Genomic DNA, 17,224 nt, shown 5'->3' on the forward strand with positions numbered 1-17,224 from the left:
TCCAATGAACCCTGTGTTCCAGCAGAGTAATTGATTGTTAAGTGACAATCAGAAAGGTGTAGTCCCAGGATGGATATCAGGCTGCAAAGTACATTCAAGGTCTCGTTGACCAAGGTGTCCCCCAAATCACATTAATTCTTCCAGCTACCATATTATTCATTGATGACACACAAGCCGAGTTTTATCCTTTGCTTTTGATTAGAATCCACTGTGGTCCAAACATTGCCACTGATCATCAACTCTTTTTCTGGAGGAGGAAAGAGGCCCCAACCTTGCAGATGATTAGTTGTTTATCAGCTGATCAACAAGACAAAAAACGGTTTCATCGAATTTTTTGGCGAGGATGCTTGACTGGCAGGGTTGGAGTAAGAGAGAAGAAACGATGGAGTCAACAAGCCCACCCATGGTTGACCGAGGCAGTATCTCTGCTCCCATTGCATAGAAAAGAGAGGGAGATAATGGACCCACTGTGGAGGACGCCAAGCCCCTATCTCAACAATCACAATATACACACGACTCTTTAAACTGCAGCAAAGAAAGCTGGGTTTGCATCACCAATTCAGTCCCTGTGAAGCTGACAGTGGTCATTTACTGAGGTCCAGTCGAGCTGCTTGGCAACACATCAAACCTGCAGAAACTCCCTTTAGTCGACTGTGGTGAGAAGCTGGAGCACAGTGACAGGCAGCTGGATGTTAGAAAAGGGAAGAAGGGAGAGAGCTGAATGAATCAGGCAAGCAAATGAGTAGGGAAAGCCGGGGACAGAATGGCAAGGGTAAATTCTGCAGGATATAATTATGTCACTTTCTGTGCCCAATCTGTCCTGTGCACACAGTTGCCCCAAAGCTGTGAATATGTTTTAAATGTTACTGTCATGTACGAATTTCACGTTTGCAACTTTGTCAGTCTGCTCCTCAATATCCGAGGAAGGTCTGTAATGGTACACTCGAAGCAGGTTGAGAGATCAACCCACTCGCAGCCAAATCCAAAACTGACACACTAATAGCAGATAGAGCTGGTGCAAATTGTTGTTACTGGTACTTTCAGCTGTGGGCAGGGACTAACATCCCAGTTCCAGGAAGGATCGACTGCCTCTGGCAGCAAGAATGTTGGGTCGTTTATACTATAACGTTGCTCCAATGGTGCCTATGCAATCGGAAGCAACTCAATAATATGGAGGGATGCAATTAGATGAGGTTGGGTTAAAGCACAATGCTGTAGCAGAGTAGAGGGTGCTTTGCTTTTCATCTGGAAGTGACTGAATGCAAAGAAAAAGCAGAATAAATTTTCAATCCCTATCACTGACACCCCTCCCATCTATAATTATAAAAATACACCCTCGCCCCTCCCAAAAATTAACAAAAAACCATGACCGTCTTTTGAGTAGTGAATTTGTGATTGTTTGATCATGCACATATTAACCAGCATATAGCTACAATGGTATATGTCTAATAATAACAAATGTTAAGCATTTTTATGTGTGTGTATCTGTATTAATGGTGTTTGGGAGTGAAAATAGTTTTCGCTAGTAGTGCTAAATGGGCTCATAATGAATCGGCAGCCTGTTTTACATTGCGCCCAATTTTTCTTTTCCACAATTGAGGCCTCAGCTGGTGTATTGTGTCCAATTCTGGGCATCATACTTTAGGAAGGATGTCAAGGCCTTCGGGAGGATGCAGAGATTTACTTGAATTATACCAGGGATGAGGGACTGCAGATGTGTGGAGAGACTGGAGAAGCTGGGATTGTTCTCCTTTAGAGCAGAGAATGTTAAAGGGAGGTTTAATAGAGGTGTTCAGAATTATGAAGGGTTTTGATGGAGGAAATAAGAAACTGTTTCCACTAGTAGGAGGATCGGTAACCAGAGGACATAGATTTAAGATGATTGGCAAAACGAACTGAGGCGAGATGAGGAGATTTTTTTTTATATATGCAGCGAGGTATTATAATCTAGAATGCATTACTTGAAAGGGTGGTGGAAGCAGATTCATTAATAACTTTCAAAAAGGAATTGGATGTATATTGGAAAAGGAAAAATTTGCAGGGCTATGGGGAAAGAGTAGGGACTAATTGGATATCTCTTTCAAAGAGCTGGCACAGGCACGATGGGCTGAATGGCCTCCTTCTGTGCTGCATGATTCTATGAAAAGAAAATCAGGAGCAGTGTAAAACGGGCAGCCATTTCGCTATGATCCTGTTTTGTGCTACTGATGAAGACTAAAATTATCTCCTTAATGTTTTACAGCATACCTTATTTCTTCTGTGCTGTATCTCTAAGTGTGTGCATATGAACAAAAAAAATCTTGTCATTATACTTGTGTTGCATCTATACAGTGCAAGCAATGTGTACTGTATTATAAGAGATTGTAATACAAAACGCAAGTTTACTATCCAAGCTCTTACAATGCTCGTTCTTTAAATGTTTGTTGAAGAAATGTTGATAGAGTTCCATTTCTAATGTTCTGTTCCTGTAATCCTTTGAGAAAATACCTTTTATTAGTTTCTGCTTAGCCTAGCTAATCCTATCTGACTTCACTTTGTTTTTTAAACCAGCTTCCGGATTCCTTTAAGGCCTTCAAATCGACTCTCTCTGATGTTCTGAACAGTTAAGCAATCTCTCCAGTGTTTTGTTTCCACCTCATGCAGTGGCATTGGGGATATGGTGGTTTATCATGATGCTTTGAGAAGTCACGTTAATTTGTACTGCCTGAATCATCTGCTGGTGTTTCACTGCAGGTGTTCAGAATCTGATCATCTAAACATATGTTCCCAAAGCTCTTTCCATTCCCCACTATCTCATGGTAGGAAGCAGCAGTCATTCGAGCCTCGGTAACCATCTCGTAGATCAGGCCCTGTAGTTCTCACAGCCCTCTTTTGAATCCTCACAGCACAAGTAGCGGTGATCTCTTCAGTGCCGCTGAAGGGTAATTATCAAACACTCTAGGTAACTTACGCAAAATTGCTGATTCCTTATTTCAGGATACTACCCAGAGGCCTTGTTCTTCCTACTGAACACCTCGAACCAAGCATATATTTTTGGCACCTTTGTGCTTTTATGTGGACCATTTTACACTTGGACCAGCCTGAATCAGAATTAAAACTTTGTTGTCCCTAATATTACTGAAACAGATGCCAAATGCTGCTGCCAAATCTTTAGGTTTCAAATCGCAGTCTCCTTTTCAAAGTCTGTTTATTTTGTTCAATGACCAGTCAATTTTCTTTTGACTTCAAAGACATTACTTACTAGTGAGATTTCAACTGATACTCTGGGAGCAATTTTTGACTTGCCAGCACCCCAATTTGGGGCAGTAGAGGTATGGCGATCCGGCAGTAACCTTGGCAGAAAAGCTAAGAAAATCCCAGAAAAACAGCATAAACACTGACAAGCAGGAGAACCTCTGCAGAAATTCACACTCACAATGTCGACCGGACAACCTCCATCCACCAACCTAGTAACTCCCTCAAAAAAATTCAACGAGCTTGGTAAGACAAGACCTTCTTCTCCTGAAGCCATGTTGAGATTCTCTAATAACCTCTTCTCTGCCAAGTGTATCTCTAGCAATTGGCCTATAACCAAAATCAAACTAATGGGCCTGTAATTTCCCAGTTCAGATTTATTGCCCTTTTTAAAGCTTGGCACCACAGGAGTCTCTTTCCAGTCCATGGGAACAATTTCAGACTCCAGCAAACTGTTAAAATTTTAGCAAGCGGCTATTGGAGCACAGCCCCTATTTCTTTGAGCACCCTCTGGTGAATACCATCAGGTCAGCAGCCCGATCTGTTTTGAGTTCTTTTTATTCGAGCCAGGACTATAATCCATATCCACTTTGAAACTTTCAACTTTAGCATCAACCCGACGGTTAGTAACTCAGCATCATCTTCTGTAGTGAGGACTGATGCAAAGTAACCATTTTAAACCTTGGCCATATCCTGGGAGTCCATTTGGATCTGCCCTGTGAAATCTTTCAATGAGAAGTTTAGATGCGCTAAAGCTGGGGTAGGTGGAGACGATGATCAGAGCTCTGGTAAGGGGAGTGGAATCAGAGATGTGAAGCAGGGTGGGGAGAAATAATAGTTAACTTCCATGGTCCTGTGGGTCGAAGAATTCTGGTTACAACGTTGTTGCCCAATCTCCACCTCATATTCCTTTTTAAGCACAGTTTTCCTATTGGGAGTGGAGGATTGTGGAATTTACACTAATCTATTAACATTGAATCTAGTGGCTGATTCCTAGAAAAAAGAAACAGTGAGATATGGATTGGAACCATAATTCAACGTATGCATCCAAGGCTACTGTGAATGTAATTCATTGGATTATTTTGGTAGCTGGTAGTGTTAACCAGTTACATTCAGGCATGTTAATTGTACTAAAAGTTAACTTTTTGAAATCTGTTATATAATACTATTAGAATCGATTCTGAGGGACAGCATAAATCGTCATTTAGAAAGGCGCGGTTTAATCAAGGACAGTCAGCATGGATTTGTTAAAGGAAGGTCGTGTCTGACTAACTTGATTGAATTTTTTGAGCAAGTAACAAGGAGGGTCGATGAGGGTAATGCGTTTGATGTAGCCGACATAGATTTTAGCAAGGCTTTTAACAAGGTCCTACATGGCAGACTGGTCAAAAAAGTAAAAGCCATTGGGATCCAAGGAAGAGTGGCAAGTTGGATCCAAAATTGGCTCAGTGGCAGGAAGCAAAGGGTAATGGTTGACGGGTGTTTTTGCAACAGGAAGGCTGTTTCCAGCGGGGTCCCGCAAGGCTCAGTACTTGGGTCCCTTGCTTTTTGTGGTATATATTAATGATTTGGACTTGAATGTGGGGACCTTGATCAAGAAGTTTGCAGTTGATACAAAAATTGGCTGTGTGGTTGATAGTGAGGAGGAAAGCTGTAGACTGCAGGAAGATATCAATGGATTGGCCAGGTGGGCAGAAAAGTGGCAAATTGAATTCAATCCAGAGAAGTGTGAGGTAATGCATTTGAGGAGAGCAAACAAGGCAAGGGAGTACACAATAAATGGAAGGATACTGAGGGGTGTAGAGGAACAAAGGGACCTTGGAGTGCATGTTCACAGATCCCTGAAGGTAGCAGGACAGGTAGATAAGGTGGTTAAAAAAGGCATATGGGATACTTTCCTTTATTAGCCGAGGCATAGAATATAAGAGCAGGAAGGTTATGCGAGAAGTGTATAAAATGATGGTTAGGCCACAACTTGAGTACTGCGTACAGTTCTGGTCACCACATTACAGGAAAGATGTGATTGCACTAGAGAAGGTACAGAGGAGATTTACAAGGATGTTGCCAGGGCTGGAGCATTTTAGCTATGAGGAAAGATTGGATAGGCTGGGGTTGTTTTCTTTGGAACAAAGGAGGCTGAGGGGAGATTAAATTGAGGTACCTAAAATTATGACCGGACTAGAGAGAGTGGATATGGAGGACCTATTTCCTTTAGCAGAGGGGTCAGTGACCAGGGGGCATAGATTTAAATTAATTGGTATAAGAATTAGATGGGAGCTGAGGAGAATTTTTTTCACCCAGAGGGTGGTGGGGGTCTGAAACTCACTGCCTGAAGGGGTGGAAGAGGCAGAAACCCTTAACTCATTTAAAAAGTACTTGGATGTGCACTTGAAGTGCTGTAACCTATGGGGCTATGGACCAAGTGCTGGAAAGTGGGATTAAGCTGGATAGCTCTTTTTTAGCCGGCACAGATGCAATGGGCCGAATGGCCTCCTTCTGTGCTGTAACTTTCTATGATTCTATGAACTCTCATGGTGTTGCTAATTTTTATACCAGGTTGTGCATAAAGTGTGACTGTGCAATTTTGTATGTTCCTTTTAAGACCACGAGTGTAATTGCTATGGCTTACTGGGTCAAATAGAGGCTAACTGTTCTCATGCGGTTTCTTAGCTCACTTCCAGGTTCAATTTTGTTTCAAGTGTAAGGCCTGAATTCAGTTAATGGGTATCTTCTGTTGCCAAAATTTCTCTTTACATTGGAAATGATTAGCTCACTTTTTTTGAACGTGAAACAGAAAGTTGCATGTGTGCCAATGTGACACCTAAGTATCATGGGTGTGTCTAATTTTTATTAGTGTAAATTGTATTAGTAATTTATTATATATTAGACATATAATTATATTTGATTAAACTAAGAAACAAAAACAATGGTTCTAATGTTCCCCTGAATTACATCTGTTCTGTCATCCCATCAAGTAAACATTTCTACAAGTGGCATGAATCACTTCTCACAATCAGTTTTACCTTCCTGCCTGAGCAATTTGGTGGAGACAAACAAATTCTGTCCCCAGGGAAAGCTACTGTAATTGTCACATTTGCAAAATCTAAGTGTTTTGTGTTTGTTTTGTTGGTGAACAGCATAAAAAAATCCCAAAATGTATTTGAGAAAAGCTGATTTTAAGTGTGCAAAATTGGAGTCTGCAAAAGTGCAGTCTCATAGCTTAACAACCAGGGTACATTAGTAAAACTTCAAACTGTTGCCAACTTAATGGAATGTTGGCACCAAAATAATACAAAGCAGAACACCCTGTGAATTTTTTTACATGGTGCTCATATCGCTTCTCAAAACAAACGCTACTGGATACAGAAAGCTCTGTATGTGGAATGTGCTTTTGGTTGTTAACATGTTCTAGTTGTTAAAGGTACCTTTTTTGAAGATTTACATTTTATAAAGTGAAAATAAACAGTTAGATTAATGTGGATTTTGAATAAAACAATGCCAGATTAAGCAGGACTGTCTGTATAGTGAGGGCTGTGTTACAGAGAAGACAAAGTATGAAAAAGTAAGGGTCTGCTTATTCTACAAAGCATAGCTTTAACACTGTGGACTGAGTAGGCACTTTAAAAAAAATCCTCTAGAAAACAAACTGCGTAAATGTATAACTAACTTGCGGTGGTGAACGCATCAAAGTGATTTGTATGAAGCAGTAAGATTACCAACGACTAGTGCCGAACATTCCAACAGTATATCTGAGTTGTGTATCTTTCTTGAGATTAGAGAGCACTTGAATGCCTCAAGTTTTTAGACAACATATTTGGGAAAGTTAATGTCCCGTGATAGAAACCTCAGCAATTCCTTACGATGCAAATAGTATTTTTTGTATAAAAACTTTGGGGAAGAAATTCAACCCATGGCTGCCCATTTTTCCGGCGTAAAATTGACGTAATACCTCCGGATTTCACATCGTGATCTGCTTCACCTGAACTGCGCCGAAATTGTGCTGGACTTGGGCGAATTTTAGTTGCTTAAGACACCTACCTTAAAGCAACAAGATTTTAATAAATATATGTAAATTAGGGTCCTAAGCCTGCTTAAGGATCCTTCTGCCATATTGGTCTTTGGGAGTGCTGTAATCATTTATCCTAAAATCCGCCCACAAATTCTTAGCGACAACAGGCTGCACCAGCGTCATTTAAAAGGATCCCCGGCTGCATTCCGATAAGTCTCTGGTTAATCACTGCTGCTGGACTTTTAGGTTTATTTCTCGCTGTGTTGGCTGCTCTAGCTGAGTTCAAAAATTGTGGAGTTATTTTTTGGAGTTGCAGGACAATCCAGGTCCAGGGGCATGTGCACAAAGTTATTCTGCCAACATGGGTGTGCTGTTCAGTCTGGCATTGGGGCTGGGGGAGGAGGAGGAGGAGGAGCTGTTGGGAGAAGAGGATGTAGGAGGGGAGAGTGCAGGAGGCCTTCCATCATGCAAGTGATAAGAAACAGAACATCTTGCCTCCAGTTAACTGAGGAGAAGTGTGTCCAGCAGCTCTGCTTCACCAGGGAGACGGTGGCAGAGCTAGATCACCTGTAGCAGCACCAGTTGCAGGCCCGCACCAGGTCACACACTTCATTGCCTGTGGCTCCTAGGTTACTGTGGCACTGACTTTCTATGCCTCATGGTCATTCCAGGCTGCAACAGGTGACATTAGCAATATTAGTCAATTTGCAGCGTGTTGCTGCATCAAGCAGGTGACTGATATGCTCTTCGCTAAGCGAAACAAATTAATCGCTTTCCCCAATGGAGGCAGAAAAGCAAGAAATCAGAGCTCTGAGCTTTCACAGAATAGCAAGCTTCCCCCAGGTGCAGGGCATAATTGATTGCACCCATATAGTCTTGTGTGCTCCTTTATCAAGAATCCGGAGTATTCACGAACAGGAAGGGCATCCACTCACTCACCGTCCAGCTGTTGTGTGACGACAGGCAGTGCATCATGCAGGTCTGTGCCCGGGTTCCTGGCAGTTGTTATGATACCTTTATCCTGCGCCAGTTCTCAATCTCCCCTCTCTTTCACCCAGACCATCAGGTGTCAGGCTGGCTGCTTGGAAACGAGGGGTATTTGCCTGAAGACGTGGCTCATGATACCTATCGGGAACCCGACCACAGATGCAGAGGAGCAATACAATCAGATCCATGTCTCTACCAGAACTCTGAGCAAACCATTGGCATCCTGAATTAGAGGTTACGCTGTTTGGATTGGTCTGGAGGCGTCCTGCAATATCAGCCTGAGAGTGTCTTCAGATTTGTTGTAGTTTGCTGGATGTTCCAATACTATGCTCTGCAAAGGGGGAAACCCTTAGAACCACCAGTGGAGGAAGAAGTGATGGTGCAGGAGAAGGAAGAACAGCAGGATATCAAAGAAGAGCAAGGGCCACCAATCCTGACTGCTGCCTGAGCTTAATGGCAACAAATCATCAAGGAAAGAGTTGGTTGAATCAACCCCGCCCCCCCCAACCCTGCACCAGCATGTCCCTCCTACCATACGACACAGTCCTTATACCCTCCAGATGAATTCCCTCAACTTCAACATCAGCATAGTTTTGTTATCACTTCACTAGGCACTGTTAATCAAACACCAATCCAAAGAAACACTATGCACCAAGAAACAACCATTTGTTTTACATTTGAGAATAAACAAGTTGGAAAACTTGTGGAAACCCCCTAGTGCATGTCTCAAGTGCTAGTTTACCTAGTCTAGTACTCCTAAGGGTGCTACCCCGGCTACAACATGGGAGGTGGAAGGCTGCTGATCATCCATCGAAAGACTTGAAGGACCCAGCTGCATACTGCAGCAACTAAGATGGGCTGATGATCGTGAAAGCAATTCGTGGGCAACCACAGTTGCAAGCCCTCATCCTGCCACTCATGAAGCAGCCTGTTGATGTATTAACCAGCTTGTGTCACTGTGTTGCCTGTATGTCAAATAGTCTGCCAGCTTTTTCTTGGAGATGTTTGGATTTCAAAGGTCAATAAATGTATTTTGGATGTGGAGTCTTCCTCTGTTATAGTCCAAGTAGGGCTTAAAATATGCTATTTAAGAAGAAAGCCATACTACATTCTGTAATGGCATATTTGGGAATGGAAAGTGATGACTGATTCCTCATTTGTTTTGTTTGGTGTCCTTTAGAATGATTGAAGAACGTGGAAGGAGAGAAAATACCATGGCAGAAAGAAGACAGTTGTTTGCAGAAATGCGTAAGTACTTTTACATAACAGGTATTATGTGGGAAGATTGAGTATTGGTTAGCAATCCATATAAAGGACAGTTTTTCAGAGGGGAGGAATTAGGGTAGTAGTCCTTTATATGTGGTAAATTTTAGTTAAAGACGATGGGCCAGATTTTGCTGTCAAAATAATGGTGAGACTAATGGCTCTCGCTATTATTTATGTGTGAATGGTACAGCAACTTCAAGCGAGGGGCAGATGTGTGGTTAAACTCAAATATCCAAAAGTTGCTGTCCAAGTTGCGCTGCTTCACTGTTAGCTTTGCGAAAACAGCATCTCGCTGTCTGCCTCACCGTTGAAATGCATTGAACATCATGAAGGTGCTGCATTTGTGTGATAATTATGAACTAAACTCGCCACAGAAAGTTAAGTCCAATCATTTCAAGCCTAAGTACCTTTTTAACGATGTGATAAAGTGTTAATTACTACTAAATAACCTCTCTGGCACTGAAAATCAACTATTACAAGCGTGGCGTCTCATTCCTTCAGGTTTTGTTGTTGGGAGATTTTAAAAAATGTAAAATTTTAAATTGAATTTCTTTTGTTTACTTTTCTGTTTTTTTTTTCTCTCTCTCGCTCCAGTCTTTCTTTCCCTCTTTCATTTATCTTTCCACACTTCCTTCTCAGTCCTTATGCTATTAATTTCACAGTCCTTCAATCTGATTGGTTAAGGAGATGCACAGTTGTTTGCCCTGTTCACTCAGGTCCCAGATGCCCTGTTTCCCTCGCTGCCCCATTTGCACTTTCAACAACTTGCACTTTCAACAACTTGCCTCGCAAAAAATTTGAAGACCTAAACGTGCAAGAGCAGACGCCGTTAGATGTCCTGCTACAGCACATTATAGCCCAATAATAGGTCTTAACCACATTTGCATTATACAATTTCTTCAGTGATTTAATGCTTTCCTTTGCTATCAAAACCTATGATCTCTTGGCTTTTTTTATTTAATGCATTAGTCAAGCTTGCTTTCCTTTTTTTAAACAATTGTATTCTGTTGGATTTGTTTTCTTAGATAGCTGGATATCTGACAAGTGTGGCAATTCATCACCATGTGTAAGAGTCTTCAATTCAAGCTAGTGAGAAATCTAAACCCAATTTATGTCACAGTATGAAGTGCACACTCTCGCCTATTAGAGACACATTCCACTTACCTAAGCCCTTAGTGCTTAGTTGCAGGTTGGTAGAGCCAGGGCTTAAGTTGCGCCAGGGTACTGCTGAATCTTAACCAGCTGAAGCAGATCACTGATAAGCTTTCCACTGCATGTTCAGCTAGAAATATGTGTTGCTGCATTTATAAAACATTCAATTTTTGGAGAAGGAACTCCTAAATGATTTATTATAAATACTGCAAGATCTGGATCATTAACGGATAATATACATGAAGAGAAAGCTGCATTTCCCCCCCCCCCTTAAATGACAAGTGCAAAGCTTCTGTCACCTTTTTTTAATACCTCCCTTAATTTGTGGGATTGCCTCCAGTGGCAAACACTTGCCACTAGAGGCAGCTCATAGTGTAAATGACTCAACACCAATGCCATCAGTGCTGTTGACCGCAAAGGTAAACGGCAGCCAGCACGAGCACTTAATTCTGGCTGCCTTTACAAGCTAACAATGCGCTTTTGGCATTGCTACCCTGTACAGACCTCCAAGGAAGCTAATCAGCCAGAAGAACAAAGCCATGAATGTGACTTTGCAGTAATTGTGCATTCGCAAATCTTGTGCATGTTTAAATGCTGAACCTTGCAGTATTGATGGGTTGACATGTAATGGAACCACTTCCATTGGAAGAGGGCATAAGATATGTTAAAACAGATTTGGCTACTGCGATTTTGTTTTCTAAATATCCATTTTAATTTCTTCATCTTTGCTTCCCTTTTATCAGGTTCCCTCCCCTCCCTTCCCTATAAGAACACAGATGCAAAGGAATGAAAGAGAAGCATATATTTGCATAATATAACTTATATTAGATCTAAATATTGACACATTCCAAAAGTATCTATTGCATTTCTAATCTTAACGCGGGTTGATGTGCTGAATAAATCATTTTGACTGCATGATATATTTTCTCTGAGGAAGAATAATCATTTTTTAATTTAAGAGGACCACATAGTCCTATGTTCTGTGTAATTTACCTATTTTCTCTTATCTACTCAAGACTTTCTTACAAATAATTTTACAACCATGTTTTAGTTATATCTTATTGATATAATAAAGTTTTCAGCACTGTCGATGGCCTAGTTGTACATCATGTTGGCATTCAACATAGAGGAAGAATTCAGGTTATCATCCTTGATTGCACAGGGTAAGTTTCCAGTCCTGGGCATATCAACAGGCAAGGGGGCGAGCCAGTGGTGAGGCCCCTTCCCCAAAAAGGTGGCTCAAAAGACTAGAGAGACGTATGCCTGGCCAGTTCTGAAGTACCTCCTAGCAGACCTTGCCAGAGCAGTATTGACACAATTCAGAGACAGAGCCAAGAATTTGAAAGATCAGGGCTGGAAAGTTGTGTTTGTTGGGTTATCACCTGTTTTCTGTAAAGATACATTGAATATAATTACAGGGTCAAATGAGTACCTGGCAAATGGTGTTGGATTTACATATAACTGGTACTGTTTTAAAACCGGGTAAACAAGAGAAATGGACTTAAACTTTAAATATAGTTTAGTAGAGTTTGGAAGGGTGGTCATCAGATGGTAAGAATAACATAAAAGCAGCCACAAACAAATGATCCGGAAGGGTAGGAAGGACATCTGCAATGGAGTGTAGCTTGGTATGTTAAGGAGATTTTGAAAATGAAGGTAGGTAAATCGATATCCCAGGACAAGACACAAAATGAAACAGTCTTCAGTTGAGTCATCAAATAGGTGGAGAATAGCTTAGCATAAGAATGATTTATTACATGATGAAATAAGAAGGATATATAAGGGGAATACCATAATAACTGGTGACTTCAGTCAATTGAATAGAAAATGGTAATCCCTTAATAACAATGATGGAACAGGACCAGAAATAGTCAATGTGGTACAGGATTGCTTTTTGTCCCAAAGTGTCAAGGACTCCACTAGGGTTAATACTCATTTAGAGCAGGTTCTTATAAATGACCAGGATTGCAACCATATTAAAAGAAAAGAACTTGCATTTATATAATACCTTTCATGTCCTCGGGATGTCCCAAAGTGACTCTCAGGCATTGAATTATTTCTGAAGTGTTATCACAGCTGTTTCGTAGGGAAAAACAATAGGCAGCAAGTGAGACAAATGACAAATTAATATGTTTTGGTGGTGTAGAAGTATGGAAGTAGTTGAAGCTTTAGAGACTAATGAAAAGCTCTAGGGACCATTTAAAGAAAAGATAGACTTGCATTTATATAATGCCTAATCACATTTCAGAAATGTCCCAAAGTGCTTCATATATAATTAATTACTTTGAAGTGTAGTAACTTGTCAAATGCAGTGGCACACAGTGAAATCCCACAAACAGTGCTTGGATAAAGAGCCATTCAATCTGTTTCTGGTGGTGATTGGTGAGGGAGAGGTGTTGACCAGGAGAACAATGCCATGGGATGTTTAATGTCCACATAACAGGGCCTCGGTTTAGCAACTTATTTGAAGGACAGCACTTTTGAAAGTCAGCACTGCTTCAGTACTGCAGTGGAGTTTTAACTTGTTTTACATACTTAGTTCAAGTCCTGCTCTAGGAGTTATCAACCTTCTGATTCAGAGGCAAGTGCCAAACTGATATACCTGACCAGTTATCAATTAGCACCACTAAGACCTAGAATAAAAATATATTTTCAAAAGGGAAGTTACAATATGTACTAATCAAAAAGAAATTGATTAGTACATATTGCTGAAAGATACTCAATGGAGCAAAATGGAATACTTTTAATACAATAATGTTCAGTATGAAAGATAATTATCTTGCCAAGGAAAATGAGCTTAAACTAAACCGAACCCCCCCCCGCCACCCCCCGGCCAAAATAAATGAATAGGGAAATAAAAATGGGAAACTATGGTTGGGAAATTCCTTGGAGCTGCTCCCGATCCACGTAACTTTGCCGGAAGTGCAATGGAAATCCCGCTTATGTGGGTTTCCATCACACTTTGGCGAAGTTATGACAGCAGAGCAGAAGCAGATCCAAGGAATTCCCTAGTCTACTTACAATGTACAAGGATAGAGTATAGGAATTTAAATGAGACAGTGTCATTTCCTATGATGGTTTATTTAGATGTTCAGCGAAAAAAATGAACAAAGTTCCACATGAAAATCTGTAGTAAAACTAAAAGCCCGATCAAACCAGAGTGGAACATGGGGCTGGATTAAAACATTGGCAAAGGAGAGTACTTGTGAGTGTTGTAAGGGGGGGACTTCTCCTCCACAATCCCACCTGAAATCAGCAAGAAGATGTCAGAAAGTTTGGTGGGCTAGTGCCACCTCTCTCCCCCGACTGGGGGTTTCCCTTCCCTCAATTATAGCGGGACTGCCTCTACCCACTCATCCCCGTCTATTGCATGCACATGATGACTGGTGCACGGGGCATAGCTTCCCAGTTGGTTTACCTTCTTTCCGCTCCTCTTGCGAACATACAAATTAAGGGCAGAGTAAGCCATTCGGCCCCTCGAGCCTGCTCTGCCATTTGATAAGATCATGGCTGATCTGATTGTGACCTCAACCCTACTTTCCCGTCTAACAAGGGAGTCAAAGGTTATAGTAGGTAATCAGGAATCTATCTAACTCAGCCTTAAAAATATTCACTGACCCTACCTCTACTGCTCTCTGGAGAAGAGAGTTCCTACTGAGAGAAAAAAATTCTCCTCATCTCCATCTTAAATGGGAGACCACTTATTTTTAATCAGTGGCCCCTAGTTCTAGTCTCTTCAACAAGGGGCGACATCCTCTCAGCATTTACCCCTTCCAGTACCCTCAGGATTTTTTATTTTATTCGTTCATGGGATGTGGGCATCGCTGGCAAGGCCAGCATTTATTGCCCATCCCTAATTGCCCTTGAGAAAGTGGTGGTGAGCCACCTTCTTGAACCGCTGCAGTCCGAGTGGTGAAGGTTCTCCCACAGTGCTGTTAGGTAGGGAGTTCCAGGATTTTGACCCAGCGACGATGAAGGAACGGTGATATATTTCCAAATCGGGATGGTGTGTGACTTGGAGAGGCACATGCAGGTGGTGTTGTTCCCATGCGTCTGCTGCCCTTGTCCTTCTAGGTGGTAGAGGTCTTGGGTTTGGGAAGTGCTGTCGAAGAAGCCTTGGCGAGTTGCTGCAGTGCATCCTGTGGACGGTACAAATTGCAGCCACGGTGCGCTGGTGGTGACGGGAGTGAATGTTTAGGGTGGTGGATGGGGTGCCAATCAAGCAGGCTGCTTTGTCCTGGATGGTGTTGAGCTTCTTGAGTGTTGTTGGAGCTGCACTCATCCAGGCAAGTGGAGAGTATTCCATCAAATTCCTGACGTGCCTTGTAGATGGTGGAAAGGCTTTGGGGAGTCAGGAGGTGAGTCACTTGCCGCAAAATACCCAGCCTCTGACCTGCACTTATAGCCACAGTATTTATATGGCTGGTCCAGTTAAGTTTCTGGTCAATGGTGACCCCCAGGATGTTGATGGTGGGGGATTCGGCGATGGTAATGCCGTTGAATGTCAAGGGGAGGTGGTTAGACTCTCTCTTGTTGGAGATGGTCATTGCCTGGCAGTTGTCTGGCGCGAATGTTACTCGCCACTTATGAGCCCAAGCCTGGATGTTGTCCAGGTCTTGCTGCATTCGGGCACGGACTGCTTCATTATCTGAGGGGTTGCGAATGGAACTGAACACTGTGCAGTCATCAGCGAACATCCCCATTTCTGACCTTATGATGGAGGGAAGGTCATTGATGCAGCTGCTGAAGATGGTTGGGCCTAGGACACTGCCCTGAGGAACTCCTGCAGCAGAGTCCTGGGGCTGAGATGATTGGCCTCCAACAACCACTACCATCTTCCTTTGTGCTAGGTATGACTCCAGCCACTGGAGAGTTTTCCCCCTGATTCCCATTGACTTCAATTTTACTAGGGCTCCTTGGTGCCACACTCGGTCAAATGCTGCCTTGATGTCAAGGGCAGTCATTCCCACCTCACCTCTGGAATTCAGCTCTTTTGTCCATGTTTGAACCAAGGCTGTAATGAGGTCTGGCGCCGAGTGGTCCTGGCGGAACCCAAACTGAGCATCGGTGAGCAGGTTATTGGTGAGTAAATGCTGCTTGATAGCACTGTCGACAACACCTTCCATCACTTTGCTGCTGATTGAGAGTAGACTGATGGGGCAGTAATTGGCTGGATTGGATTTGTCCTGCTTTTTGTGGACAGGACATACCTGGGCAATTTTCCACATTGTCGGGTAGATGCCAGTGTTGTAGCTGTACTGGAACAGCTTGGCTAGAGATGCGGCTAGTTCTGGAGCACAAGTATTCAGCACTACTGCTGGATGTCGGGGCCTATAGCCTTTGTTGCATCCAGTGCACTCGGCTGTTTCTTGATATCAGGTGGAGTGAATCAAATTGGCTGAAGACTGGCTTCTATGATGGTGGGGATATCGGGAGGAGGCCGAGATAGATCATCCACACGGCACTTCTGGCTGAAGTTGGTTGCAAACGCTTCAGCCTTGTCTTTTGCACTCACGTGCTGGACTCTGCCATCATTGAGGATGGGGATGTTCACAGAGCCTTCTCCTCCCGTTAGTTGTTTAATTGTCCACCACCATTCACGACTGGATGTGGCAGGACTGCAGAGCTTTGATCTGATCTGTTGGTTGTGGAATCGCTTAGCTCTGTCTATAGCATGTTGCTTCTGCTGTTTAGCATGCATGTAGCCCTGTGTTGTAGCTTCACCAGGTTGGCACCTCATTTTTAGGTATGCCTGGTGCTGCTCCTGGCATGCTCTTCTACACTCCTCATTGAACCAGGGTTGATCCCCTGGCTTGTTGGTAATGGCAGATTGAGGAGTATGCCGGGCCATGAGGTTACAGATTGTGCTGGAATACAATTCTTCTGCTACTGATGGCCCACAGTGCCTCATGGATGACAAGTTTTGAGCTGCTAGATCTGTTCTGAATCTATCCCATTTAGCAAGTTGGTGGTGCTACACAACACTTTGGATGGTGTCCTCAGTGTGAAAACGGGACTTCGTCTCCACGAGGACTGTGCGGTGGTCACTCCTACCAATACTGTCATGGAAAGATGAATCTGCAACAGGTAGATTGGTGAGGACGAGGTCAAGTAGGTTTTTCGCTCGTGTTGGTTCGCTCAATACCTGCCGCAGGCCCAGTCTGGCAGCTATGTCCTTCAGGACTCGGCCAGCTCGGTCAGTCGTGGTGCTACCAAGCCACTCTTGGTTTTGGACATTGATGTCCCCCACCCAGAGTACATTCTGTGCCCTTGCTACCCTCAATGCTTCCTCCAAGTGGTGTTCAACATGGAGGAGGGCTGATTCATCGGCTGAAGGAGGGCGGTAGGTGGTAATCAGCAGGAGGTTTCCTTGCCCATGTTTGACCTGATGCCATGAGATTTCGTGTGGTCCGGAGTCAATGTTGAGGACTCCCAGGGCCACGTCCTCCTGACTGTATATCACTGTACCGCCACCTCTGGTGGGTCTGTCCTGCCAGTGGGACAGGACATACCCAGGGATGGTGATGGAAGAGTCTGGGACGTTGGCTGAAAGGTATGATCTTATATGTTTCAATA

General features: G+C 42.9%; 1 protein-coding gene across 12 annotated transcripts in view; it reads left to right on the plus strand.

The window, feature by feature from the left end:
* The window catches only part of dtna (dystrobrevin, alpha), a 199,490-nt gene that overhangs the window by 21,717 nt on the left and 160,549 nt on the right, over positions 1-17,224 (plus strand). For all 12 annotated transcript variants that reach the window (XM_067979894.1, XM_067979851.1, XM_067979859.1 and 9 more), the window contains exon 2: positions 9,411-9,478. In XM_067979894.1, coding sequence (XP_067835995.1) covers positions 9,411-9,478 — 68 coding nt within the window. The remainder of the gene's footprint in view (positions 1-9,410; positions 9,479-17,224) is intronic.

Source organism: Heptranchias perlo, chromosome 3 (assembly GCF_035084215.1).
Source record: "Heptranchias perlo isolate sHepPer1 chromosome 3, sHepPer1.hap1, whole genome shotgun sequence".
NCBI classification, from domain to species: Eukaryota; Metazoa; Chordata; class Chondrichthyes; order Hexanchiformes; family Hexanchidae; genus Heptranchias; species Heptranchias perlo.